The sequence below is a fragment of the Anolis carolinensis genome, chromosome 5, assembly GCF_035594765.1.
Source record: "Anolis carolinensis isolate JA03-04 chromosome 5, rAnoCar3.1.pri, whole genome shotgun sequence".
Classification (NCBI taxonomy): Eukaryota; Metazoa; Chordata; class Lepidosauria; order Squamata; family Dactyloidae; genus Anolis; species Anolis carolinensis.
Genome location: NC_085845.1, coordinates 5,175,658 through 5,203,524, shown reverse-complemented (window position 1 = coordinate 5,203,524; position 27,867 = coordinate 5,175,658). Strand labels below are relative to the sequence as shown.

Here is a 27,867-nt window from a genome sequence, read left to right as displayed (position 1 = left end):
TTTTGGTGCTTAATTTGTAAAATCATAACCTAATTTGATGTTTAATAGGCTTTTCCTTAATCCCTCCTTATTATTCAACATATTCGCTTATCCAACATTCTGCCGGCCCATTTATGTTGGATAAGTGAGACTCTACTGTATATTGAGAATAAAGGGTATCTAAAAGAATAAAATAGAAAAGTTGTTTTTCTTTTTACAATAAAAGTGGGGAATATATAAGTTTAAGAATAGCAGGAATAAGAAGATAGAAAAGTAGCAATGTAAGCACAAAAACAAGAAGAAAAAATATTAAAAGTTTTTAAAAAGAGGGGAAGTCTGTTGACCTCCGATCTTTTCCATTGAGATTTAACAGTCCGTATTTAACAGTCCCTAAAGTGGATTTAAAGTGGATCCAAGCTCTACTGTGATGAGGTCTCTCGAGAAGCATTATCTCAGGGGGGAAAAATAGGATGTTTTCATTTGCAGCTTTCCACTTTCATGGGGACCCAACCCAATTATTATTATTATTATTATTACATTAGAGTCTCACTTATCCAATGTAAACAGGCCGGTAGAACGTTGGATAAGCGAATATGTTGGATAATAAGGAGAGATTAAGAAAAAGCCTATTAAACATTAAATTAGGTTATGATTTTACATATTAAGCACCAAAACATCATATTATACAATAAATTTGAGAGAAAAAGTAGTTCAATACACAGTAATGCTATGTAGTAATTACTGTATTTATGAATTTAGCACCAAAATATCATGATGTATTGAAAACATTGACTACAAAAATGCGTTGGATAATCCAGAACATTGGATAAGTGAGTGTTGGATAAGTGAGACTCTACTGTATTTGAAACACAACAAGATGAGTCCACAGCAGACACTCTGCTGGCTGTTGTATTTGGATCACACGTTGGACACATTATTATTATTATTATTATTATTATTATTATTATTATTATTATTATTTGTTTGCACATGCGCCTTCTAATACTGTATTTTGGGCAATGTTCACAGGGTTGTTGTCGCTTACCTCTCCCGGCCTGATGTCTTCCAAGGCTGTCAAGTGCAGGATGAAATTGTTGTCTGGGAACGAAGTCTCTGCGTTGGGGATGCAGCTGTGGTTACCTGGAACCCAAAGGCAGCCAAATTGTACTTTCAAAGAAGATAGTCCTTAGCGAGAATTTCCAGCCCGCAACGGGTTGTTTGGTTCTTCTACTTACAGCAGCTCTGCAACACGTAGAGACCGGACCCTTCGCAATTCAGGAATTCCCCTGTCTCTAAATGCAAAAGGAAATTGAAAAAGAAAAAGGAGCTTTCAAAACATATACTGTATATACTCGAGTATAAGCCTAGTTTTTCAGCCCTTTTTAGGATTGGAAAAAAACCTCCTCGGCTTATACTCGGGTGAGGGTCCTGGTGGGCTTATATTTAGGTTGGCTTATACTCAAGTATATATGGTATATTTATTATTTTTCTCTATTATTATTAATAATGTTAAATGTATTATTTTACTCTAGTATTGTTGTTACTTCTACATTTATTTTACTCTATTTTTATTATTATTAATACATTTATTATTTTATTCTATTTATTACTGTATTCTGAACGACGCGACTGGTAAGGACCGGTATGAAAGGTGTATGGTGGTTCATATAGAGCAGGGGTCCTCAAACTTTTAAAGTGGAGGGCCAGTTCATGGTCCATCAGATTGTTGATGGGCCGAATTATCATTTGAAAAAAAAAACCCAAATAAATTCCTATGTACACTGCACATGTCTTATTTCTGGTGCAAAAAAAACCCCCAACAACAATAATTTGTTTATTTATTTGCTACATTTATATTCTACCCTCTCTCACCCCAAAGGGGACCAGAGCAGCTTATTGTAATATGCCAATATACTGTAATATATAATATATAATAAATATTATATTGTATTATTATTAGCATTATATTGTATTACATTGCAACATTACTATCAGTATTATATGTATACACAATATATTATATTATTAGCATTATATATTACTATATTGTACGATACCATATTATTATTAGTAATATTTAATATATAATATATAATCAGTAGTATTATGTTATACAATATTATTACATTGTATTATTATTATTAGCCGCCCTGAGTCCCCTACTGGGTGAGAAGGGTGGGGTAGAATAATAATAATTATTATTATTATTATAATTATTATTATTATTATTATTATTATTATTATTTTATTTTTATACCCCACCACCATCTTCCCAGAGGGACTTGGGGCAGCTCACAGATATAAAACAAGCATAACAATGGTATCAAATACAAAAAACACACAAATAAAATTAAAATGCATAAAATAAAATCACAGTCATTATATAAAACACTAGCTGTGCCCGGCCACGCGTTGCTGTGGCAAAGTGGTGGTGGTATCGGTTAAAACTTGTGGAATTTTTATTTGACGTTATTTGTATTTTTTTAAATTAATTTTACTGTCACTTATCTTTTTTATTTATTATATTTTATTATTTTGTTGTATTATTTTTAGTCATTTTGTTATAGTATTTTATTGTATTAATTATTTTAGTGTTTTTTAATAATTTTTTATTGTATTATTTGTATTTATTTTTTTATCATTATTTTATTAACACTGGGCTGAGTGGGTTGCTAGGAGACCAAGTGGGCGGAGCTTAGCCTTCTAACTGGCAGAAATTGGATAAAAACAATTATTCCTCTCCCTCTAATTAGGACTTTATTTTTCTTTTCTTTTTGTTGTATCAACCTAGAGGCATGGATGAGGGGTTGTGATGTCAATTTTCGAGGTTGTGGGGTGTTTACTTTTGTTGTTTTGTCCGCTGCCGTGATGCCATCACTCTTTTATATATATAGAAGATGATAAAACACAGCAATAAAATCATACAATGGACTGGGCAAAGTGCACTGAGTGAAACTTGTAAACATGAAGGAAGTTAAGGTGCTATAAGTACTGAAATACTGTAATAAATAAATATTACATTGTATTACATTATAGTATTATTAACAATATTATATGTATATACAATATATTATATTATTACTGTAGCACAATATTAGTAAATGAATGAACAATACAATATTTCAAAATAAAAATAATTTTAACCAACATAAACCTATCAGGATTTCAATGGGAAGTGTGGGCCTGCTTCTGCCCAATGAGATAGTCAAGTTTAAGTAGGATTGTTGTTGTTGTTGTGTGCCTTCAAGTCATTTCAGACTTTAAGCAAGCCTAAGTCTAAAACTGAGGGCGGGGGCCGGGTAAATGACCTTGGAGAGCCGCATCCGGCCCCCGGGCCTTAGTTTGGGGACCCCTGATATAGAGTCACAGAGTTGAAAGAAACCCCAAGGGCCATCCAGTCCAACCCCATTCTGCTACACAGAAATACCCAATCTAACCACTCCCAATAGATGGCCATCCAGCCTCTGCTTAAAATCCTCCAAAGGAGGAGACTCGGCCACATTCCAAGGCAGCAATCTATCCCACTGCTGAACAGCTCTTGCAATCGGGAAAGTCTTTGCAGTGTTTAGGAGTAAACTTTTTGTATCCATGACTTCTTTTCCCACAACAACTGTTGTTAATGAATGGTCTCCCGCCCGGATCATCATCATTGAGAAACCCACCTTTCTCGATGTCCTTGTAGAGCTGGTCGATGAAGGCATCTAGCTGCTCCCGCTCCCGGGGAGGAAGCTGCAAGGCATCGCAGGCGTGGACCCACTGGCTCAGGGAGCTGCAGGGAACCCAAGAGCTAGCATTGGAGTTGTGTGGGGCAGAAAGATTCCCTCCTCCCCAATTAGCAAGCACAATATACACTTGGCATTTCTTGGGTACTTTCAAGTCTCTTTCATACACTTTGATACCACGTTAACTGAGACAGTGGAATTGTAAAAATATTAAAAACTATTGGAAATCAATCCACCTAGAACAGGGGTCCCCAAACTAAGGCCCGGGGGCCGGATGCGGCCCATCGAAGCCATTTGTCCGGCCCCCATGGCACAAGGGCAGAAGGGGGTTGGGCTAAATGACCCAAGGGGTCTCTTCTCTTGCAACCCTTGTTGTTGTTATTATTATTATTATCAACACAACGACGTTGTACGGCACAGCAAACAAGATAGATATGCTGGATTTCGTTTCGCAAAACCACAAGTCGAACACTTCCCAAGTGTCTAGGACTGTGTGATATATTTTCTGATGATGTGTGCAGATCCCAGTAGGGTGGCCTTTTGCAGTTGGCAGATGGTGATTTTGTCAATGTCTATTGTTTCCAAATGCCGGCTGAGATCTTTTGGCACAGCACCCAGTGTGCCCATCACCACCGGGACCACCTGTACTGGTTTCTGCCAGAGTCTTTGAAGTTCAATCTTGAGGTCCTGATAGCGGCTGAGTTTTTCCTGTTGTTATTATTATTATTATTATTATTATTGTTATTATTATTATTATTATTATTATTAACATTGAGGCTGGGTGGCCATCTGTCAGGGTTGCTTTACTTATGCTTTTGGTGCGCAGAGGGAGAAGGGGGTTGGACTAAATGGCCCAAGGGGTCTCTTCCAACCCTCTTTATTAATTATTATTATTAGAGATGGTGGCGGGGTATAAATAAAGTTGTTGTTGTTATTATTATTATTATTATTGGTGCTAAATTTGTAAATACAGTAACTACATAGCATTACTGTGTATTGAACTACTTTTTCTGTCAAATTTGTTGTATAACATGATGTTTTGGTGCTTAATTTGTAAAATCATAACCTAATTTAATGTTTAATAGGTTTTTCCTTAATCTCTCCTTATTATCCATATTCACTTATCCAACATTCTGCTGGCCCGTTTACGTTGGATAAGCAAGACTCTAATGTATTAACATTGAGGCTGGGTGACCATCGGTCAGGGATGCTTTGCTTGTGCTTTTCGGTGCACAAAGGCAGAAGGGGATTGGACTCAATGGCCCAAAGGGTCTCTTCCAACCCTCTTTTTTATTATTGTTGTTGTTGTTATTATTATTATTATTATTATTATTATTATTATTATTATTATTAACATTGAGGCTGGGTGGCCATCTGTCAGGGGTGCTTTGCTTGTGCATTCAGTGCACAAAGGCAGAAGGGGATTGGACTCAATGGCCCAAAGGGTCTCTTCCAACCCTCTTTTTTATTATTGTTGTTGTTGTCAGTATTAATTATTATTGTTTGGTGGCCAACTATAGTCCGGCCCTCCAACGGTCCGAAGGATCGTGAACTGGCCCCCTGCTTAAAAAGTTTGGGGACCCCTGACCTAGAATGTAAAAAAATGCTAAAAATTAATTTGGAATGTAAACCTGAACATTATTTATTAGGGTTACTCGAAATGCAAAAGCAAGATCCATTAGACTCCTTAAAAGAAAAAGAAAATAAGATAAAAATCTTTACATATGCAGTAACTGCCGCAAGAATGGTAGTAGCAAAAAACTGGAAGAACCCAGAGAGCCCCACGGTAACAATGTGGTTGGAAAAATTACTAGACATTAAAAATATGGACAAATTAACCTATCTGACAAGAATAAGCACAGGGAAACCAATGAAACAAACAGACTGGTCTGAGCTGGAAATTTACCTACAAGAAGAATTGAAAGGAAAATGAAACACGAGAATAGAAGGAAGAAAGAAGAGCGGAAGTCCATCCCTCCCCCCATTGTAGATAGGGTCCCAATCCGGGAGTCGAATTTCGACCCCCATTCCTATTTTTCCCCGAACATCCCCTTGTCCTCTTCCAATCCAGAACCCTACCCTGGCCCACAAGAGATTTCCCCCCTCAGCCCCCTCATCTCCCCAAACACATGATAGGGCTACCCATTTCACCACCCCTTACCTCGACCTTCCCACCCCAACCTTTCCTTTAGATAGGTCAATGCATTAATGGAAAAAATTTTAAATAAAGATTATATTTAAAAAAAAAACTGAGACAGAACTCCTGTGATGGGAGTCACTGTCCCAGTTGAACCCACTGTTCCAAAGGAGACATTACAGCAGGGGTCCCCAAACTAAGGCCCGGGGGCCGGATGCGGCCCTCCGAGCTCGTTTACCCGGCCCCCGCCCTCAGTTTTATAATATAATATATTGTATATACATATAATATTGATAATAATATTATAATGTAATACAATATAACACTAATAATAATACCATATAATAATATTAATTATATATTCTATATTACATTCGTATAATATTACTAATAATATTACAGTATAGTGGTATAGTTCAATATAGTAATATATAATGCTAATATTGTGCTATGCTAATAATATAATACATTGTATGTACATATAATTTGTAAGCCACTCTGAGTCCCCTTTGGGGTGGGAAGGGTGTGATACAAATGTAGTAAATAAGTGCAGTAAATAAATAAATAATAAATAAATACATTTTAGACTTAGGCTCGCCCAAAGTCTGAAATGACTTGAAGGCACACAACAACAACAACAACAACAACAACTCTAATTAACTTGACTATCTCATTGGCCAGAAGCAGGAGCACACTTCCCATTGAAATCCTGATAAATGTATGTTGGTTAAAATTATTTTTATTTTTAAATATTGTATTGTTCTTTCATTGTTGTTGTTGTTGTTGTTTTTGCACTACAAATAAGACATGTGCAGTGTGCATCGGAATTTATTTGTATTTTTTTTTTAAATGAAAATCCGGCCCCTCAACAGTCTGAAGGATTGTGGACCGGCCCTCGGCTTAAAAAGTTTGAGGACCCCTGCATTACAGTATTATCATTGTGTTGTCAAAGGTTTTCATAGCCGGAATCACTGGGTTGCTGTGAGACTTTCGGGCTGTATGGCCATGTTCCAGTAGCGTACTTTCCTGCGTGCTTTTCCTGCATCTGTGCAAACAGACTCAGAGGTTTGTTCAGAGGTCTATTGGAAATGAGGCAAGTGAACCGTGTTTGTATATGTGTGTGTGTGTGTGTATACACACACACACACACACACACACACACACACACACACACACACACAAGGGTTGAATGAAAAGTAATGCCTCCACCTTCATTACTTTGGTTTGGATGGGAATACAGTATTTTAATAAATCAAATGCAGAAATCCTTAGAATGTGCTCTTTAACACAGGAACCCCGGTGGCGAAGTGCGTTAAAGTGCTGAGCTGCTGAACTTGCAGACCGAAAGGTCCCAGGTTCAAATCCCGGGACCGGCTTAAGCGCCCGCTGTTAGCTCCAGCTCCTGCCAACCTAGCAGTTAGAAAACATGCCAGTGTGAGTAGATCAATAGGTACCGCTCCGGCGGGAAGGTAAGGGCGCTCCATGCAGTCATGCCTATGGCCACATGACCTTGGAGGTGTCTACGGACAACGCCGGCTCTTCGGCTTAGAAATGGAGATGAACACCAATCCCCAGAGTCAGACATGGCTGGACTTAACGTCAGGGGAAAACCTTTAGATTTTATTCACTTTTCCACATAATCACCAGACAATTGGATACATTTCTGCCAACGATGATTAAGTTTTCTGAAGCCGTCACGGAAGAAGTCGACACTCTTGTTTCCACAACCGCCGTCTCACAGGACCCATCGTGCACAGATCTTCCAATCGCCAAGCAAAGCAACAATGTGACCCACACGTTCTTGTGAAATGCCGATTATGCTTGAAATTTCTCTCTGAGTGATGCCACAATCATCCTGAATCAATCTGTCAAACTTTTGCTTGTGAAACTCGGTGGTTGCTGTCACAGGACGTCCAACTCTTTGTTTGTCGCGCAAATCAGATGTTCCTACCTCAACATCTCTAAACTTACTCGCCCAATGACGCACCGGACTCACATCAACACAATCCCCATAAACAGCTTGCATTCTCTGGTGAATCTCCTTTGGGGTGACACCTTCTGCTGTCAAGAATTCAGTGACTGCACGTTGCTTAAGTCGCATTGACCACCCGTCTGTGCAGAGTTCCATACTTCGCACTTTAACAACACAACCGTTCAATGCTAAGGCTTCCCTCCAAATGGAACTGCAGAGGAGAGTCTACTGAACAAGCAGGACCTGCCACAGACCAGGACTGCCATCTGTTGAGGAGTTACGAAGGCGGAGGCATTGCTTTTCATTCAAACCTTGTATTTGTGTGTGTGTGTGGAATGTCCAGGGTGGGAGAAAGAACCCTTGTCTGTTTGAAGCAAGCGTGAATGCTGCAATTCCAAAGGGAGATTCTCAGCCACTTACCTGGTTCCGATCCCTTGGCCATTGGTACCTACAAGGGCAAACAGCGACCGGAAGCCTTCCGGAGAAAACCACTGTGGAAGGGAGGGAGGAAGACAAGGAAAGCAAAAGAAAAGAGAACAGCTCTCAATCTAGATCAGACATGGGCAAACTTTGGCCCTCTAGCTGTAGGCTGTTAGGAATTATAGGAGCTGAAGTCCAAAACTCCCGGAGGGCCAAAGTTTGCCCATGCCTGATCTAGAGGTATTTTTGTCTTTTCTGTTAAGATCAAGAGCTGCAATTCAAAATGCTTCTGCCGGACTTTCAGGGTGCATCTACACTGTAGAATCAATGCAGTTTCACGCCACTTTACCTGTCCTCAGTGCTGAGGCACCAGCACAAATTGGTAGGAAGACTTTGCAAAACTGCAAATCCACATAACATTGATCCATGGCAAATTGGCGCCAAAGTGTAGATGCACTTCTAGAGATCCCTAGAGAGGTGTTCTTCCGGGTTAAAAAAATAATAGTAATTTTTAAATTTATATTTTTATTCCTTTTTTGCAGAGGCCCTGTGACCATAATCCCAACTATAGCTATTATTATTATTATCATCATCATCATCATCATCATTATTAAAGACACAAGTGAAAACCTATCTCTTCTAGCAGGTCTACCCGGACAGTTTTAATGACGGATTTTTAAACCTGCATTTTATGCTTAACCTCTGTTTTGTGTATTTTAATACGTATCTTGTGGAAATATGTTTTAATATGTTGATTTTAAAGAATGTTAGTTGAATGTGATTTACAATGTTGTAACCTGCCTTGAGCCATGAGAAGAGGCAGGCAATAAATAATAATAATAATAATAATAATAATAATAATAATAATAATAATAATAATAATAATTATTATTATTATTATTATTATTATTATTATTTCTTACCCGCCTTTTCTCATGGCTCAAGGCGGTTTACACACAGTAACGGAAACACATAAAATTGTAAAAAAATCTATAATACACATATTAGAACATATTTCCACAAGATACGTATTAAAATACACAGAATGGAGATGAAGCACAAGACACGAGTTTAAGATTCATGCTTTAAAATGTGAAGGGCCAACTGTATATCTCATTCCATTGTCCCAGAAATTAAAACTACAATATTAATTCTTTCACCTCTCTGGAATGGTTTTAATTGTGGTTTCCTAAAAAAAATTAATGTAAAAAATACATAATTTTGTTCTCCCAACATCCTTGAGAAAATTGTCAGTAAATTTTAAAAAATTCATTTTTTTAATTTGATATGTTAATTGGGATTTTTTATATCGGGATATGATGTTTTAATTGATCATGTATTGCTGTCTGATGTATTTGTATCATTTTATATGTTGTACGCCGCTTTGAATCCCACCCACGGGAGTAAAGTGGGGTAGAAATGAATAAATACTGTATATACTCGAGTATAAGCCTAGTTTTTCAGCCCTTTTTTTAAGACTAAAAAAATCCCCCTCGGCTTATACTTGGGTGAGGGTCCTGGTTGGCTTATATTTGGGTCAGCTTATGCGCAGGAATATATGGTACATTTATTATTTTTCTCTATTATTATTGGTATTATTACATTTATTATTTTTCTCTATCATTGTTGCTACTATTACAATTATTTTACTCTATTTTTATTATTATTAATACATTTATTATTTCACTCTGATCTTATTATTACAGTTATTATTTTCCTGTATTTATTATTATTATTATTATTATTATTATTACATGTATTATTTTACTCTATTATTATTAAAAGGATACATAAGCACATTTACATTGAAGAAGATGAGAATAATGATTTAATCAGAGTTGGACAGTCTTATCTTAAATTTGAGCTTTATGTAAATATTCAACAACATATAACCTTCTGATGCCTCAATTAATGTAATTTTATTGGTATCTATTTTTATTTCTGAAATTTACCACTCTCGGCTTATACTTGAGTCAATGTTTTCCCAGTTTTTTTGGTTTTTTTTGTGTGGTAAAATTAGGTGCCTCAGCTTATATTCGGGTCGGCTTATACCGTAATAATAATAATAGTTTTGAGAGTTTGGTGACTTACAAGGGACACTGGGATCAAGTCCCAGCCTGGCACTGACCTAGAACTGGGAGCCGAAGGAGGCATCCTGAGGACATCTATCCCACCCCATGCAAAAAAGGACACAATTCCTGGCGTAACTGTTTTCCTACCCATGAAAATTAAGTTAGTCCAAAATCCGAAACTCACCCTGCCAACATGGTCATCGTAAAGAGCTTCCGTGAAAAGGCCTCGGAGGACTTCTAGTTGGCCCTGGAACGGTCCCAAAAAAGGAAGAGACAGAAAAAGGACATTCAGTGCTATACAGCAATAAGGTACAATAAGGTTTCCAAGCCAGATGTCCCTCTATCCTGTCAGAGTAATGGTTATTGTAGTGTGTGAAATGTTCACTCATTGTTAAAGTGAATGTATGTTTGCTTCGGTTAGCAATCCAGCACTGTAGGAGTTAATTGCATAGAGCAATGATTTATTGCTAGAGGGGAAAGAAATGTGACCATAGAAAGAAGACATGTCGTAGACAATGGAATTAGGGGTGGAGTTCTTCACTGATAAGTTCTTTCTAGTCGCCATTAATCTGTCTGGATGAGCAACATGAGTCAGGAGCAACAGAGGCTGCTTCTATGTAAATATTGTAAATAAAGATTGATTACTGCTGAGATCACAGACAGTGATGCAGTCTAATTTGTCAAACGGAGGGGAAATTGAGACGGAAGTTTGTGAGTCTCAATTTATCCACCTCACATCCATCATTCACATTTCGACATATCCTATGTCTCTGCATTTTATTTTTTAGTGTCCAAAGGCAACTCTGACCTTAAACTTGTCCCCCAAGAGCTTGTGGACGATTTCTTCTTCCTCGTTGGCCGTTTTACTGCAGAACTGAGCAAAGAGCTTGATCCACCAGTCTTTGTCTTTGGCCTGGTAGACAGGAAAAAAACTTCAGTGCCCGTTATTTTGTCTTTACACCCCTATAACCTGCTAAAGCAGGCATAGGTAAACTTGGGCCCTCCAGGTGTTTTGGACTCCAACTCCCACAATTCCTAACAGCTTATCGGCTGTTAGGAATTGTGGGAGTTTGGAGTCCAAAACACCTGGAGGGAGGGCTGAATACAATACAATACAATACAATTCAGCAGGATGTTCTTCTTAATGTTTAGGTGGAATCTCTTTTCCTGGAGTTTGAACCCTTGGCTCCATTGTGTCCCGCCCCGTGCCCCTTTCCCAATCCTTGGCAGCTACGCACCTGTTTGATGGTGGCAACCATCCGGGCCATGAGCATGATGCTCGAAGTCTCGGGTGGATAATGGATATTCCTGCGTAAAAAAGAGAATGGGTTTATAGGGCTATAGGATCACTGAATCCTAGAGTTGGAAGAGACTCCAAGGGCTATCCAGTGCAACCCCCTTCTGCCAGGCAGGACACAATCAAAACACTCCCGACAAATGGCCATGCAGCCTCTGCTTCAAAACCTATAGAGAAGAAAATTCTGCCATCCTGCAAGGCAGCATATTCAGTTGCGGGAAAAACTCTTACCGTCAGGAAGTTCTGCCTAATGTTTAGCTGAGTACATGACCACTTGCTAAATTGTTCAATCTATGTCAAAAATGCTTGAAATTCTTTGAAATTGGTTAAATGGAACCCTCTTTAATAGTAACTGATAACAATGATGACAATTAATTATACAAGCTGAGTATCTCTTCATCCAAACTGCATGGGATCTATACCCCGTTTCCCCGAAAATAAGACATCCCCAGAAAATAAGACCTAGTAGAGGTTTTGCTGAATTGCTAAATATAAGGCCTCCCCCAAAAGTAAGACCTAGTAAAGCTTTTGTTTGGAAACATGCAGGATCGGTAAATGTACATACCATAGATTGTTGTACATGGAAATAAAAGTAGTAACAAGAAATAATAATAATAATAATAATAATAATAATAATAATAATAAAATAACTTTATTCTTGTATCCCACCTCCATCTCCCAGAAGGGACTCAGGGCAGCTTACACAGGGATAAGCCCAACAACAACATAAATTTACATACGAACAGAAATTTAAAACTGTAATTGTAGAACAGTATAGCAATAAAATATAATATAGAAATTCTTGAAAGGATTCAGTTTGGTTATGCTGTTTTGTGATGACAACTACTGTACAGTAGATAATAAATTTTCATTTTTAAAAATTCAGCCATAAATGTGAATTCGTCTTTGTGGAAAAATAAGATATCCCCTGAAAATAAGACCTAGTGCATCTTTGGGAGCAAAAATTAATATAAGACACTGTCTTGTTTTCAGGGAAACAGGGTAGTACAATGGATTTTCAGTTAAGCAGCATGTAAGGGAATGGCTAGATGCCGGAAAAATTTAGTTTTGGTTGCTTGAGAGTTACTATTAAAAATCAGCCTAAATAATGCGATACTACACCGTATCATAAACTCTGTATTGACTTGATATTAATACTGAAATATAGGAATTCAAAGCAAATTAAGATAAATAAAACCCAATTTAACGCAATCCAACACAGGCCTCTTCTTCACTGCCATGTAATCCAAATTATCAAAGGAGATAATCCATATTATCTGCTTTGAACTGGATTGTATAAGTCTACACTGCCATATAATCCACTTCAAAGCAGATAATCTATACTTTATACGGCAGTGTTGAAGAGGCCACAGTTTTACAGTAAAGTGATTTTAGGGTTTTATAAAAATTAGTATTTTTAAAATTTAAACTATTATTTCTGGAGTTCTGGTTAACTGAGACCCTTTCTACAGTGCCATATAAAATTCAATTTATTTGGTAAAGGACTATCTAAAACAAATGAAATTGGAACCTATCTGCTGATTTAGAGACAATCTTTGAGGTTATCGATGACGAAGGGGATGCGGTGATCTATGAATTTTTATATATACAGTTGTTTTTTTAGGATGAACCAGTTAAAGTTAGATGGAAGTCAACAAAATCCTTTTTTTTTCTTTTTCTCTTTCTTCTACCTTATTTCCTACTTTACTATAAACAAACAATGTTCTACCACTTTCCATATGCAATTTTTTTTTCTTTCTCATATTCCTTAATATAAAATTTTCAATAAAAAATATTTGACAAAAAAAAAATTCAATTTATTTATTTATTTATTTATTTAAAACATTTATATTCTGCCCTTCTCACCCCAAAGGGGACTCAGGGTGGAGCACAACATATATACGGCAAACACTCCATGTTGGGACATACAATAATTATACCTAAACACAAACATTAAAGATTATTGTTAATGAACATCAAAGAACACCAAAGATTATCTGCTTTTTATGGCAGTATAGACTCATATAATCCAGTGCAATGCCGATAATGTGGATTATATACAAGTAACATAGTAGGGGCCTCAGGCTGGATCTATGCTGCTATATAATCCAGATCAAAGCAGAGAATCTGGATTGTATATGGCAGTGTAAAAGCCCCAAATGGGATGGAGTTTTGCAAGGGAGGGCCAAGGCACTTACTTACCTCCAGGCCTCTTGCAGTTTGTTCAAGGGGTGGTTTGGATCCTGCCTGGAGGGCCCCAGGCACAGAACCTGGTGGTACTGCTCCCACGCAGCTTTCCGGCACTCAGCGCTGCAATACGTCACCTTGAAAACAAAGAAGCGTTTGGAGTAAACCAAAGAACAGACATATTGGATCTGACAACAGGCCATCCAGTCCAACCCCCTTCTGCTAGATGTTGTCAGGGATTCCTTTTCTTCAGAGTAGGAAGGGGAGCAGGGACGTGTTCATGAATCAGAGGGGCAGTTGGAATCTGAGGAGGAGACTTTGCAAGTACCCACATTTCAGGAGAGGCGAAAGGAAACAGAGCAGAGACGTTGTTCATCTAGAATAGCTGCCAGAAATGCAGCTGAGTCATTAGGAACTGCCCTAGTAGCTGTGAGGAGACTCAGGGCTATAAAGCAGAAGCAGGTGCAGCCAGCTCTTGCTGGTAACAAACTGACTCTTCACTCCCCTTGTGCCTGCTTCCAGTCTGCATCTGGGAAACTGCTCCTAAGGATTTATTGTTGTTTCTTTGTCTGAAGTTAGACTATTTGATTTGGGAATTTATCAGAGACTAAAAACTGTGTTTACTCTATTTATTTACAGTATTTATATTCCGCCCTTCTCACCCCGAAGGGGACTCAGGGCGGATCACCTGAAAACATGGCTCTTCCGTTGTGCTTTTGGAGAGTAATTACTACATACATCTTCTCTGTTACCCCCCTCCAATATCTATCCTCTAAATTGCACCACTGTTTTATGACCCTGTTCTTTGTGGGTTTTATTCTTATTTCTTTCTCATCCCGAGTTTTAACTTAGTGTTCATGTGGCCCGCCCTTGTTTTTATGGTTCTTCTGATTTTGCGCTGTAATGTATATTATCATTTATTGTATTGTTCAAAGTGTGATGATATGTTGTTTTTTATATACTCTGTTATATTGTACTGTTCTGGGCATGGCCCCATGTAAGCCGACCCGAGTCCCCGTTGGGGAGATGGTAGTGGGGTATAAATAAAGTTTTTATTATTATTATTATTATTATTATTATTATTATTATTATTATTATTATTATCACATTACACATATAAGGCAAACATTCAATGCCTTAACAGAGGACAAAGACAAAGACAAACACGGGGCTCCGAGCTGGCCTCGAACTCATGACCTCTTGGTCAGAGTGATTTGTTGCAGCTGGCTGCAGCTGGTTGCTCAACAGCCTGTGCCACAGCCCGGGCCCAAAACTAAGCCTTCCTTGCTTCCTTTTGCATTATTCCACTGAGTGTGCTGTATTTTATGTTTTGCTGAAGTAATGCAGTTTTCATTTACATACCACAGTGTTTTAAGGCTGTTCTTGAAAGACACAACAAAAGCCCTCCCAACAGATGGCCCTCCAGCCTCTGCCTAAAAATCTTCTGGGGACGTTTGTGGGGGTTTTTTTGCTGCAAATGATTTGATCGCAAGCCAAACAAGCATTCTATGGCACAGGGTAGGGGGAAATGTTTATTTCAATGAATAAGGAAAATACTGAATTCCCCATACCTGGCAGCTGGGGCAATGCTGGTGGAGGTCTTTCCGGATGCCGCATTGCTCCGGGCGAGGGAGGACCTGGAATCTCCCAAGGAGCCGCTGGGCGTTTTCTTCGGCCGTCTCCAAGGCTCGCAAACAGTGGTCACAGGCTGGAATCGGGGTGAGAAAGAGGAGTATATGTGGGGAGAAGAGAGCCCTTCAAAGGAGGCTAACTGTGCCAGAATGGCATGAATTATTCACATTTATTTATTTATTTAATATAGTTTTTATTTATTTCATGTGAGTATAATACATAGAAAGTGGGAAAACAAGAAATAGATAGTAGGAAGTAATGGGAAGGCTAGGGTAAAGGAGAAAGAAAGAGGGAAATAAGTAAATAAATAATTAAAAATAAAAATAAGAAAAAAATAAAAATAGAAAATAATAATATATATATATAAATAATAAAAATAATGTGCTCTTGATTGTACAGTAGAGTCTTGCTGATCCAACATAAACGGGCCAGCAGAACATTGGATAAGCGAATATGTAGGATAATAAGGAGAGATTAAGGAAAAGCCTATTAAACATCAAATTAGGTTATGATTTTACAAATTAAGCACCAAAACATCATGTTATACAACAAATTTGACAGATAAAGTAGTTCAATATGCAGTAATGTTATGTAGTAATTACTGTATTTACGAATTTAGCACCAAAATATCACGATTTATTGAAAACATTGACTACAAAAATGCGTTGGATAATCCAGAATGTTGGATAAGCGAGTGTTGGATAAGTGAGACTCTACTGTAGTTATTTTTGGACTATATCTCCCACCTTGCTTAAGGATTTGGAACAGGAATGGGCAAACTTGGGCCCTCCGGGTGTTTTGGACTTCAACTCCCACAATTGTGGGAGTTGAAGTCCAAAACACCTGGAGGGCTGAAGTTTGCCCATGCCTGATCTAAAAGGAAGGGGAAAATATCTGGTTTCAGGACATTGCAAAAAGTGCTAAAATAATATAAACAAGACACAAGCAGATTTAAAAAACACAAGTTTCCTCACCTCTGTATTTATACATTGCATTCCAGAGGAACTGGGATGCCACCACAGGCTTCTCGACAAAAATGGTTTCCCCTTTCTGGATCTTTCTGGTTGCAAAGAGTCCTTTCCCCTTCGAACAGAGAGAATAAGAAAGGGATGGTAAAAAGAAAGACAGGTCACAACAGCATTCGCATTCTTTGCTGCAGCATAACACTGCAGGCTCATAAAATAAAACCCAGCATTCACCTTTATTGACCAGTCCAAATGCACTAAATATATTATGCAAGTTTTTGAAGCTCCATTAACTTCTTGATTAGGCAAAAAATGATAGGGGAAAAAACATACAGAAAAAAAGGGAGAAAGTGATGCTGTTGGAGTCACAAACCTACATTTATGTTTCCTGTATCAATTTAACAATATAATAATATATAATAGTCAAATTATACTATACTAATATTATAATATACTAGCTGTGCCCGGCCACGCGTTGCTGTGGCGAAGTATGGTGGTATGGGAAATAAAGTATTGAGGAATTGGTGGTAGTTAAGGTAAAGAGTCCCCTGGGCTGAGTGGGTTGCTAGGAGACCAAGTGAGCGGAGCTTTGCCTTCTAACTGGCAGCAATTGGATAAAATTAGGACTTAGTCCTCTAATTAGGACTTTATTTTTCTTTTCTTTTTGCTGTATCAACCTAGAGGCATGGATGAGGGGTTGTGATGTCAATTTTCGAGGTTGTGGGGTGTTTACTTTTGTTGTTTTGTCCACTGCCGTGATGCCATCACTCTTTTATATATATAGATTGTATATACTTATAATATTGATAATAATATTATGATGTAATACAATAAAATAATATACTTTTATAATTGTATATTTATATTACATGTAATATTACTAATAATATTGCAGTATAATATAGTACAATATAATAATATATAGTGCTTATATTGTGCTATACTAATAATATAATATATTGTATGTATATATAACTTGTAAGCCGCCCTGAGTCCCCTTCGATGTGAGAAGGGCGGGATAAAAATAATTGTATATTTATATTACATGTAATATTACTAATAATATTGCAATATAATATAGTACAATATAATAATATATAATGCTTATATAGTGCTTATATTGTGCTATACTAATAATATAATATATTGTATGTATAAATAACTTGTAAGTCTCCCTGAGTCTCCTTCGGGGTGAGAAGGGCGGGATATAAATAATTGTATATTAATATTACATGTAATATTACTAATAATATAATAATATAGGTGTATAGTACAATATAATAATATATTGTATGTATATATAACCTGTAAGCCACCCTGAGTCCCCTTTGGGGTGAGAAGGGCAGGATATAAATAAATGTATATTTATATTACATGTAATATTACTAATAATATTGCAATATAGTCGTATAGTAAAATATAATAATATATAATGCTTATATAGTGCTTATATTGTGCTATATTAATAATATAATATATTGTATGTATATATAACTTGTAAGCCACCCTGAGTTCCCTTCGGGGTGAGAAGGGCGGGATATAAATGTCGCTAATAATAATAATAATAATAATAATAATAATAATAATAATAATAATAATAAATCAGATTTAGGGCCTCTGATGCTATTATTTGAACTAAACTTCTAAAGGATAAAAATCAATTGTACTACATTCGAAAAAAGATCTACCACAGTCTCCTTAACCGCAGCTCCAATGTGGCTGAAGAGTTTACCTCGCAAATCCCGCAACAACAAACCAAGGATGAGCTTGTAGCACTGCCCAGTTTGGAGGAAGTCATCAGCCAATTAAAAAATAACAAAGCCAGCAGACCTGATGGGATACCTGTTGAAATTTTTAAAGAGAGTGGACCTGAGCAGGCTTCAAGAATGCCACTATTATGATCCTTTTCTAAAAGGAGGAAAGAACAGACTGTGGAAACTATCAAGGTATCTCCTTTTTAACTTCTGCTGAGAAAATCCTCGCAAGAACCTTGCAAACCCCCTTCTACCAATTCCAGAAGACATCCTCTCAGAATGGCTTCTGCTCCTCCAGAGAAACAGTAGATATGATCTTCACTGCAAACAGTTTCAAGAAAAAATGCAGTGAACAAAATCAACCTCTGTACATGGCATTCATTGACCTTGCAAAGGCATTTGACACAGTGAATTGCAATGCTCTCTGTTATAGTTCTGTCTGCTGGTTCATGGTTGAATTAACATGAAGGTCCTTTTTTTGCAAGTAGTGTATCTTGCCCAAATATCCCCCATCCTATGCATTTGATTCCTGTGCCCTAAACACACCATCTAAGATCCTTTTGAGAACTTAGATTTTGAGAAAAGCCACATTCAACAGAAGTCTCTTTAGGGTGGCCATGGCCCAATCCCTTTGGCCTTAAACACCTGCCATATCCGGATTCAGACTCTTGATCCATTTGGCCCAGCATAGTCGGGTTTGACTTATAGCCACAATAATCTAAGGAATCCATCACAATGGTTTCCTATCTCAATCTCCAGATGCTGAGGATCAAAAACCGGATCTGAGGATCTGAAGAACATTGGAAGCTGACTTTCTACAGAGCCAGATCTTTGTTCAACCTTCACCAGAAGCAGCTCTCCAAGGTTTTGGGCAGATCTTTCTCCTCTCTCTTCCTATTAGATTTGAAGTAGATCTGGGACCTCCCACAGAAGAATATAGTATTGCGCCAAATTGCTATGTGTGTATGTGTAAAGAAATCCTTGCAAAGTTGCTTGCAAAAGATCTCTGCAAAAAGGGAGCTGAGCTTTTTGCAGAGGCAAGCCACGCCTCAAACAATGTATCAGTTTGCTGGCAGATGGCTGGGTTTTGTCAGTTGGGAATCTGAGCTTGCAGGGAGAGCACAGAAATGGAGAAGCTCTCTAGCTACGGTCAAGTAGCAGTTAGAATATGCTATGCTGGGTATATTGAATGCTGATGTTATTGATCTTATGCAACTACATGGACATTGTACGATTGCAGAACTGTTTTATATTTCAACTCAACAAGCAAGAGTAAAGTTCTTTTGTTCTTTCAATTCCTCTGTTTGGTGTGAGTCTTTTGCACATGATGTTAACTGGACGCTGCTGGATTCCGCTATACTCGTTAATATATAGGATACTGGTCCTAACTGGCAACATCACAAGAACCACACTGGTGACACCTACAAGACGGTCTCTGGCATTAGTATGCAGCTTTTCACCAGAAATTTGTTTTTTTTAAACCACTTGTGATGACTCATGGGCCATGTAGTCCTGTTCCTAGTACTGTTGTGACAGACGAAGAGGAAAACTTGGGTTTCCCACCGTTTCTGCCAGATTTGGAGCCCTTGCAGCTGCAAGATGTTTGCCCACAAGAAGTCAGCCAAACAAGCCTTGAGCAGAAATCTCCCCCTTTTTCTCGCCGGCTTTATTATAATCAAGATAGAAGCGCTCGGGAGGCGACTCGCCGGAGCGCCAGGATCGCTGCCAGACAATTAGCTGATTAAGTCTGTTTCCCTTGGGAAAGTTTAAGGAGTCATGCATCTGGACAGAGTATAGGTTTCGTTTCTTGTTCCCCAGAGAAAGTGTTCCTTGGCGGGAAAACAAGATCCTATATAGGTGTTTGCCCATAAAGGAATCCTTGCGGAGTCAATTCGTCGGCTTGAGGAGTGAGATCGTGTGTAGACTTCGTACTCCAGTTCCCAGTTCCCAGATCAAGTTTCCTGCCCAGCCTTGCACCGTGGACTTCTATGGACTCAGTTCTAGATTCATGTTTGCCTTGTTTCCAGTTTGATCTTGCCAAGTTTCAAGTCTTGCCTTCCCTTGCGTTTTAAACCACGGACCTTGCTTTCCAGTCTCAAGCCTTGTTTTCCAGTTTCCTTCGGATTTACTTTAAGCCTCAAAGACTATGGACAGTTCCCCACACTATTGCTTGCCAAATAGTGTGTGTTTCGGTGAAGTGGATTATAACTTTGGACTTTAATATCACATATTGGACATTGTTTTCCTGGACTATATTTGACCTTTCCTGAAAGGTCTACTTCTGAACTATATTCTACACTTATTTTTATTGATTTTATATATTTCCCTAATAAAGATATTAGATAGATTCTGGTCTCTGCGCATGGTTATTGGTGTTCTGCAGCCTGGGTCCTGACACCACTGTAGATACCGTGTTTCCCCGAAAATAAGACAGTGTCTTATATTATTTTTTACTCCCAAAGATGCACTAGGTCTTGTTTACAGGGGATGTCTTATTTTTCCATGAAGAAGAATTCACATTTATTGTTGAACAAAAAAAAAAAAAGAACATTTATTCTATACTGTACAGTAGTTGTCATCACAAACCAACATAACTAAACCAGACAAACTGTGACTCCTGTCAAGAATTTCTTGTTACTACCATTATTTCCATATACAACTGGTATGTACATTTACCAATCCTGCATGCTCTGGTGTTTTGTTTGGCATGCTTCCAAACAATAACTTTGCTAGGTCTTACTTTCGGGGGAGGCCTTATATTTATCAATTCAGCAAAACCTCTACTCGGTCTTATTTTTTGGGGATGTCTTATTTTCGGGGAAACAGGGTAGGTATTGATATGCCTACAAGGTGGCTAAATTCTCTGCTGATTTACTTTTTGGGTCTTCTAATGGACCAGAGGTGTCATTGTCACTCAATTCCAAGGACTTTTGGAATCACCAAGTTTTCATGTAATCCTAAAGTTAGAAGAGACTGTACGGGCCATCTAGTCCAGCCCTATTTTGCCATGCACGAAAAGCACAATCAAAGCACCCCCGACAGATCCATCCACCTTCCACTGCAGTATAAAGCAGCGAGTTCTCCTGTTGAACAGCTCTTCTTGTGGTCAGGAAGTTCTTTCTAATGTTCAGATGGGACCTCCTTTCCTGTCATTTGAACCCATGGATCCACTGAGTCCTAGTTTGCAGGGCAGCAGAAAGGAAGCCTGCTCCCTCTTCCTTTCAAATATTTAAACATGGCAATCGTGTATCCTCTATTAATAATAATAATAATAATAATAATAATGATTGGCCATCTGTCAAGGATGCTTTGATTGTGTCTTCCTGCCTGGCAACAATTGGGTTGGAATACATGAACCTTCCAACTCTATGAATCTATGATGATAATGGTATTATTAATAACTAGCTGTGCCCGGCCACGCGTTGCTGTGGCGAAGTATGGTGGTATGGGAAATTAAGTATTGAGGAATTGGTGGTAGTTAAGGTAAAGGGTAAATATTTATTTATTTGTTATTTATTATTTATTAACGGCATTTATATTCCGCCCTTCTCACCCCGAAGGGGACTCAGGGCGGATCACATTACACATATTAGGCAAACATTCAATGCCTTTTAACATAGGACAAAGACAAGCAACAACATAGCTCCGAGCGGGCCTCGAACTTATGACCTCCTGGTCAGTGATTCATCGCAGTTGATTGCACTGGCTTGCTCTCCCATCTGCGCCACAGCCTCGGGCTAAAGGTTTTCTCCTGACATTAAGTCCAGTTGTGTCCGACTGTACACTGAAGTGGATTATATGGCAGTGTGGAGTCAAGATAATCCAGTTCAAAGCAGATAATATAAGATTATAAATGTGTTATATAGCTGTGTGGAAGGGCCTTGAGTCTACACTGCCATATAATCCAGTTAAAATCAGATAATCTGTATTTTATAGCCAGTGTGGAAGAGGCCTAAGTGAGGCCTAACTCTGCCTGTCCTCTGGGCTGAGTGGGTTGCTAGGAGACCAAGTGGGTGGAGCTTAGCCTTCTAACTGGCAGCAATTGGATAAAAACAATTATTCCTCTCCCTCTAATTAGGACTTTATTTTTCTTTCCTTTTTTGTTGTATGAACATTGTATGAACGTGGAGGCAGGGATGAGGGGTTGTGCTGCCAAGTTTAGTGTTTCTGGGATGTGTAGCTTTGTTGTTTTGTCCTAGGACAAAATTTCATTAGACTTTTATATATATAGATAGCAGCAGCAACAACAGGATCTGGTGACCTTTGCTAGACCCTATGTGGACCAAATATTTCCCACCTCTACTTTGCCAGATCTTTTGTATTTCTCCTAATCAAACATCTATGGCAGGCATCCTCAGAGGGTGTGAGGTATATGCAAGGAAGGTTTATATATCCGTGGAAGATCCAGGGTGAGGGAAGCACTCTTGTCTGTTGGAGGCCAGTGTGTGAATGTTGTAATTAATCGCCTTGATTAGCATTAAATGGCCTTGCAAGCGTCATGTCCTGGCCTGGGGGAATCCTTTGTTAAAAGTTGTTAGCTGCCCCTGATTGATTCATGTCTGGAAATTCTTCTGTTTTCAGAGTGATGCTCCTCAGAACTAATGACTCCAAACAAAGGATTCCCCCAGGCCAGGACATGATGCTTGCAAGGCCATTTAATGCTAACCATTAAATGGAGAAAACTAAGCAAAGAGGTAAATATATATTTGTGGAAAGTCTAGGGTGAGAGAGGTCAGTGTGAATGTTATAGTTAATCACCTTAATTAGCATTGAAAAGCTTATTTGCTGTCTTCTTCCTGGCTCTGGGGCATCCTTTGTTTAGAGTCGTTAGTTGCCCTTGGTTGATTCATGTCTGGAAATCCTCGGTTTTCAGAGTGTTGCTTTTATTTACTGTTCTGATTTTATTTACTGTTCGGTCACCCTAGACTTTCCACAGATATATATTTACCTCTTTGCTTACGTTTTCTCCATACCTCCCAACCTCTGAGGATGCCTGCCACAGATGTGGGCGAAACGTCAGGAGAGAATGCTTCTGGAACATGGCCAGACAACCCTTTCTGGCTTAGTGTCTCCATATATACCTCCCAACCTCTGAGGATGCCTGCCATAGATGTGGGCGAAACGTCAGGAGAGAATGCTTCTGGAACAAGGCCAGACAAGGCCCGGAATACATACAACAACCCTTCCTTGCTTAGTGTCTCCATATATACCTCCCAACCTCTGAGGATGCCTGCCACAGATGTGGGCGAAACATCAGGAGAGAATGCTTCTGGAACAAGGCCAGACAACCCTTTCTTGCTTAGTGTCTCCATATATACCTCCCAACCTCTGAGGATGCCTGCCACAGATGTGGGCGAAACATCAGGAGAGAATGCTTCTGGAACAAGGCCAGACAACCCTTTCTTGCTTAGTGTCTCCATATATACCTCCCAACCTCTGAGGATGCCTGCCATAGATGTGGGCGAAACGTCAGGAGAGAATGCTTCTGGAACATGGCCAGACAACCTTTTCTTGCTTAGTTTCTCCATATATACCTCCCAACCTCTGAAGACGCCTGCCATAGATGTGGGCGAAACGTCAGGAGAGAATGCTTCTGGAACATGGCCAGACAACCCTTTCTTGTTTAGTTTCTCCATATATACCTCCCAACCTCTGAGGATGCCTGCCATAGATGTGGGCGAAACGTCAGGAGAGAATGCTTCTGGAACAAGGCCAGACAACCCTTTCTTGCTTAGTTTCTCCATATATACCTCCCAACCTCTGAGGATGCCTGCCACAGATGTGGGCGAAACATCAGGAGAGAATGCTTCTGGAACAAGGCCAGACAACCCTTTCTTGCTTAGTGTCTCCATATATACCTCCCAACCTCTGAGGATGCCTGCCACAGATGTGGGCGAAACGTCAGGAGAGAATGCTTCTGGAACAAGGCCAGACAACCCTTCCTTGCTTAGTTTCTCCATATATACCTCCCAACCTCTGAGGATGCCTGCCACAGATGTGGGCGAAACGTCAGGAGAGAATGCTTCTGGAACATGGCCAGACAACCCTTCCTTGCTTAGTTTCTCCATATATACCTCCCAACCTCTGAGGATGCCTGCCACAGATGTGGGCGAAACGTCAGGAGAGAATGCTTCTGGAACATGGCCAGACAACCCTTCCTTGCTTAGTTTCTCCATATATACCTCCCAACCTCTGAGGATGCCTGCCACAGATGTGGGCGAAACGTCAGGAGAGAATGCTTCTGGAACAAGGCCAGACAACCCTTTCTTGCTTAGTGTCTCCATATATACCTCCCAACCTCTGAGGATGCCTGCCACAGATGTGGGCGAAACGTCAGGAGAGAATGCTTCTGGAACATGGCCAGACAACCCTTTCTTGCTTAGTGTCTCCATATATACCTCCCAACCTCTGAGGATGCCTGCCACAGATGTGGGCGAAACATCAGGAGAGAATGCTTCTGGAACATGGCCAGACAACCTTTTCTTGCTTAGTTTCTCCATATATACCTCCCAACCTCTGAAGACGCCTGCCACAGATGTGGGTAAAACATCAGGAGAGAATGCTTCTGGAACAAGGCCAGACAACCCTTTCTTGCTTAGTGTCTCCATATATACCTCCCAACCTCTGAGGATGCCTGCCATAGATGTGGGCGAAACGTCAGGAGAGAATGCTTCTGGAACAAGGCCAGACAACCCTTCTTTGCTTAGTGTCTCCATATATACCTCCCAACCTCTGAGGATGCCTGCCATAGATGTGGGCGAAACGTCAGGAGAGAATGCTTCTGGAACAAGGCCAGACAACCCTTCTTTGCTTAGTGTCTCCATATATACCTCCCAACCTCTGAGGATGCCTGCCATAGATGTGGGCGAAACGTCAGGAGAGAATGCTTCTGGAACAAGGCCAGACAACCCTTCTTTGCTTAGTGTCTCCATATATACCTCCCAAACTCTGAGGATGCCTGCCACAGATGTGGACGAAACGTCAGGAGAGAATGCTTCTGGAACATGGCCAGACAACCCTTCTTTGCTTAGTGTCTCCATATATACCTCCCAAACTCTGAGGATGCCTGCCACAGATGTGGGCGAAACGTCAGGAGAGAATGCTTCTGGAACAAGGCCAGACAACCCTTCTTTGCTTAGTGTCTCCATATATACCTCCCAAACTCTGAGGATGCCTGCCACAGATGTGGACGAAACGTCAGGAGAGAATGCTTCTGGAACATGGCCAGACAACCCTTCTTTGCTTAGTGTCTCCATATATACCTCCCAAACTCTGAGGATGCCTGCCACAGATGTGGGCGAAACGTCAGGAGAGAATGCTTCTGGAACATGGCCAGACAACCCTTCTTTGCTTAGTGTCTCCATATATACCTCCCAAACTCTGAGGATGCCTGCCACAGATGTGGACGAAACGTCAGGAGAGAATGCTTCTGGAACAAGGCCAGACAACCCTTCTTTGCTTAGTGTCTCCATATATACCTCCCAAACTCTGAGGATGCCTGCCACAGATGTGGGCGAAACGTCAGGAGAGAATGCTTCTGGAACATGGCCAGACAACCCTTCTTTGCTTAGTGTCTCCATATATACCTCCCAAACTCTGAGGATGCCTGCCACAGATGTGGGCGAAACGTCAGGAGAGAATGCTTCTGGAACATGGCCAGACAACCCTTCTTTGCTTAGTGTCTCCATATATACCTCCCAAACTCTGAGGATGCCTGCCACAGATGTGGGCGAAACGTCAGGAGAGAATGCTTCTGGAACATGGCCAGACAACCCTTCTTTGCTTAGTGTCTCCATATATACCTCCCAAACTCTGAGGATGCCTGCCACAGATGTGGGCGAAACGTCAGGAGAGAATGCTTCTGGAACATGGCCAGACAACCCTTCTTTGCTTAGTGTCTCCATATATACCTCCCAAACTCTGAGGATGCCTGCCACAGATGTGGACGAAACGTCAGGAGAGAATGCTTCTGGAACATGGCCAGACAACCCTTCCTTGCTTAGTGTCTCCATATATACCTCCCAACCTCTGAGGATGCCTGCCACAGATGTGGGCGAAACGTCAGGAGAGAATGCTTCTGGAACATGGCCAGACAACCCTTCCTTGCTTAGTGTCTCCATATATACCTCCCAACCTCTGGGGATGCCTGCCACAGATGTGGGCGAAACGTCAGGAGAGAATGCTTCTGGAACATGGCCAGACAACCCTTCCTTGCTTAGTGTCTCCATATATACCTCCCAACCTCTGGGGATGCCTGCCACAGATGTGGGCGAAACGTCAGGAGAGAATGCTTCTGGAACAAGGCCAGACAACCCTTCCTTGCTTAGTGTCTCCATATATACCTCCCAACCTCTGAGGATGCCTGCCACAGATGTGGGCGAAACGTCAGGAGAGAATGCTTCTGGAACAAGGCCAGACAGCCGGGAAAACATACAACAACCCTGAGATAAGAGACAGCTCCTCTGCATTGGGAGATCTCTGCGTGGAGAGGCTGCACCCACGACCCCTTGCCCACCCACCCACGCACCCACCCACCCACCCAAACGCCCTGCTTCTCCTGACCTTGGCGCTGCTGATGAAGCGCACCTCGGAAGCGGCGGCGCGGGCTCCCGGCGACGGACAAAAGGCGAACGCGCCGCTCGCCGTGGGAGCCGCCATCTTCGCCCAACTCTGACCCGGAGGAAGGGGAGGAGCGGAAGGCGATGCCGCAGCAGGAGAGCCCGGCCCGGGCCCAGGAAGCAGCCCGCACCCCTTTCCCCGCGGCAACGTTTTGGATGTCCCCAGGGCGCGCGCAGAGAGGCGCCTTGGCAGAGATTGCACGACCCTTGCAGGCCTTCTCCAGCCCTTTCCTCTTTATTTCCCAGGCTCTCAGCCAAGCCTTGGGCTCCCCAAAGAAGGATCGGGCAAATTCCAAGCCAAACTGGGGGAAGCCACCGCCTCCGGGAAGAATAACCTTCTGCTTTGCCCAGGGCGCAAAGCAAAACCCCGTGCGTAAAAGCGCATGGCTTGGCAAGGGCTTGGCACCCTTGGATCCTTCCCACCTTTCCAGCCCAGTCTGCGGCTCAGTCTACACTGCCACATACAATCCAGACTATACTTTGGAGCAGGGGTCCCCAAACTTTTTAAGCAGAGGGCCGGTCCACAATCCTTCAGATGGTTGAGGGGCCGAATTATCATTTGAAAAAAAAAAATACAAACAAATTCCTATGCATACTGCACATGCCTTATTTGTAGTGAAACAATAACAATGAAAGAATACAATATTTAAAAATGAAAACAATTTTGACCAACATAAACCTATTAGGATTTCAATGGAAAGTGTGGGCCTGCTACTGGCCAATGAGATAGTCAAGTTAATTAGGATTGTTGTTGTTGTTGTTGTTGTTGTGTGCCTTCAAGTCATGTCAAACTTTGGCCGAGCCTAAGTCTAAAATTAATTATTTATTTACTGCATTTATTTACTATATTTATATCCCACCCTTCTCACCCCAAAGGGGACTCAGAGCAGCTGTATGCACATACAGTAGAGTCTCGCTTATCCAACGTTCTGGATTATCCAACGCATTTTTGTAGTCAATGTTTTCAATATATCGTGATATTTTGGTGCTAAATTCATAAGTACAGTAATTACTACAAAGCATTACTACGTACTGAACTACTTTTTCTGCCAAATTTGTTGTCTAACATGATGTTTTGGTGCTTCATTTGTAAAATCATAACCTAATTTGAT

At 40.3% G+C, this 27,867-nt stretch overlaps 1 protein-coding gene across 2 annotated transcripts in view; it reads right to left on the bottom strand.

Moving 5' to 3' along the window:
• The window catches only part of smyd5 (SMYD family member 5), a 31,693-nt gene extending 4,636 nt beyond the window's left edge, over nt 1-27,057 (bottom strand). Inside the window, exons 1-11 of one of the 2 annotated variants that reach the window (XM_062983638.1) lie at nt 26,700-27,057; nt 16,393-16,501; nt 15,358-15,494; nt 13,802-13,923; nt 11,541-11,610; nt 11,111-11,215; nt 10,487-10,549; nt 8,231-8,301; nt 3,642-3,748; nt 1,215-1,271; nt 1,025-1,119 (exon numbers count right to left, since the gene is read on the bottom strand). In XM_062983638.1, coding sequence (XP_062839708.1) covers nt 1,025-1,119; nt 1,215-1,271; nt 3,642-3,748; nt 8,231-8,301; nt 10,487-10,549; nt 11,111-11,215; nt 11,541-11,610; nt 13,802-13,923; nt 15,358-15,494; nt 16,393-16,501; nt 26,700-26,795 — 1,032 coding nt within the window. In that variant the 5' untranslated portion in view covers nt 26,796-27,057. The remainder of the gene's footprint in view (nt 1-1,024; nt 1,120-1,214; nt 1,272-3,641; nt 3,749-8,230; nt 8,302-10,486; nt 10,550-11,110; nt 11,216-11,540; nt 11,611-13,801; nt 13,924-15,357; nt 15,495-16,392; nt 16,502-26,699) is intronic. The other variant, XM_062983637.1, reaches the window with a different exon arrangement.
• Nucleotides 27,058-27,867: the final 810 nt, after the last annotated feature.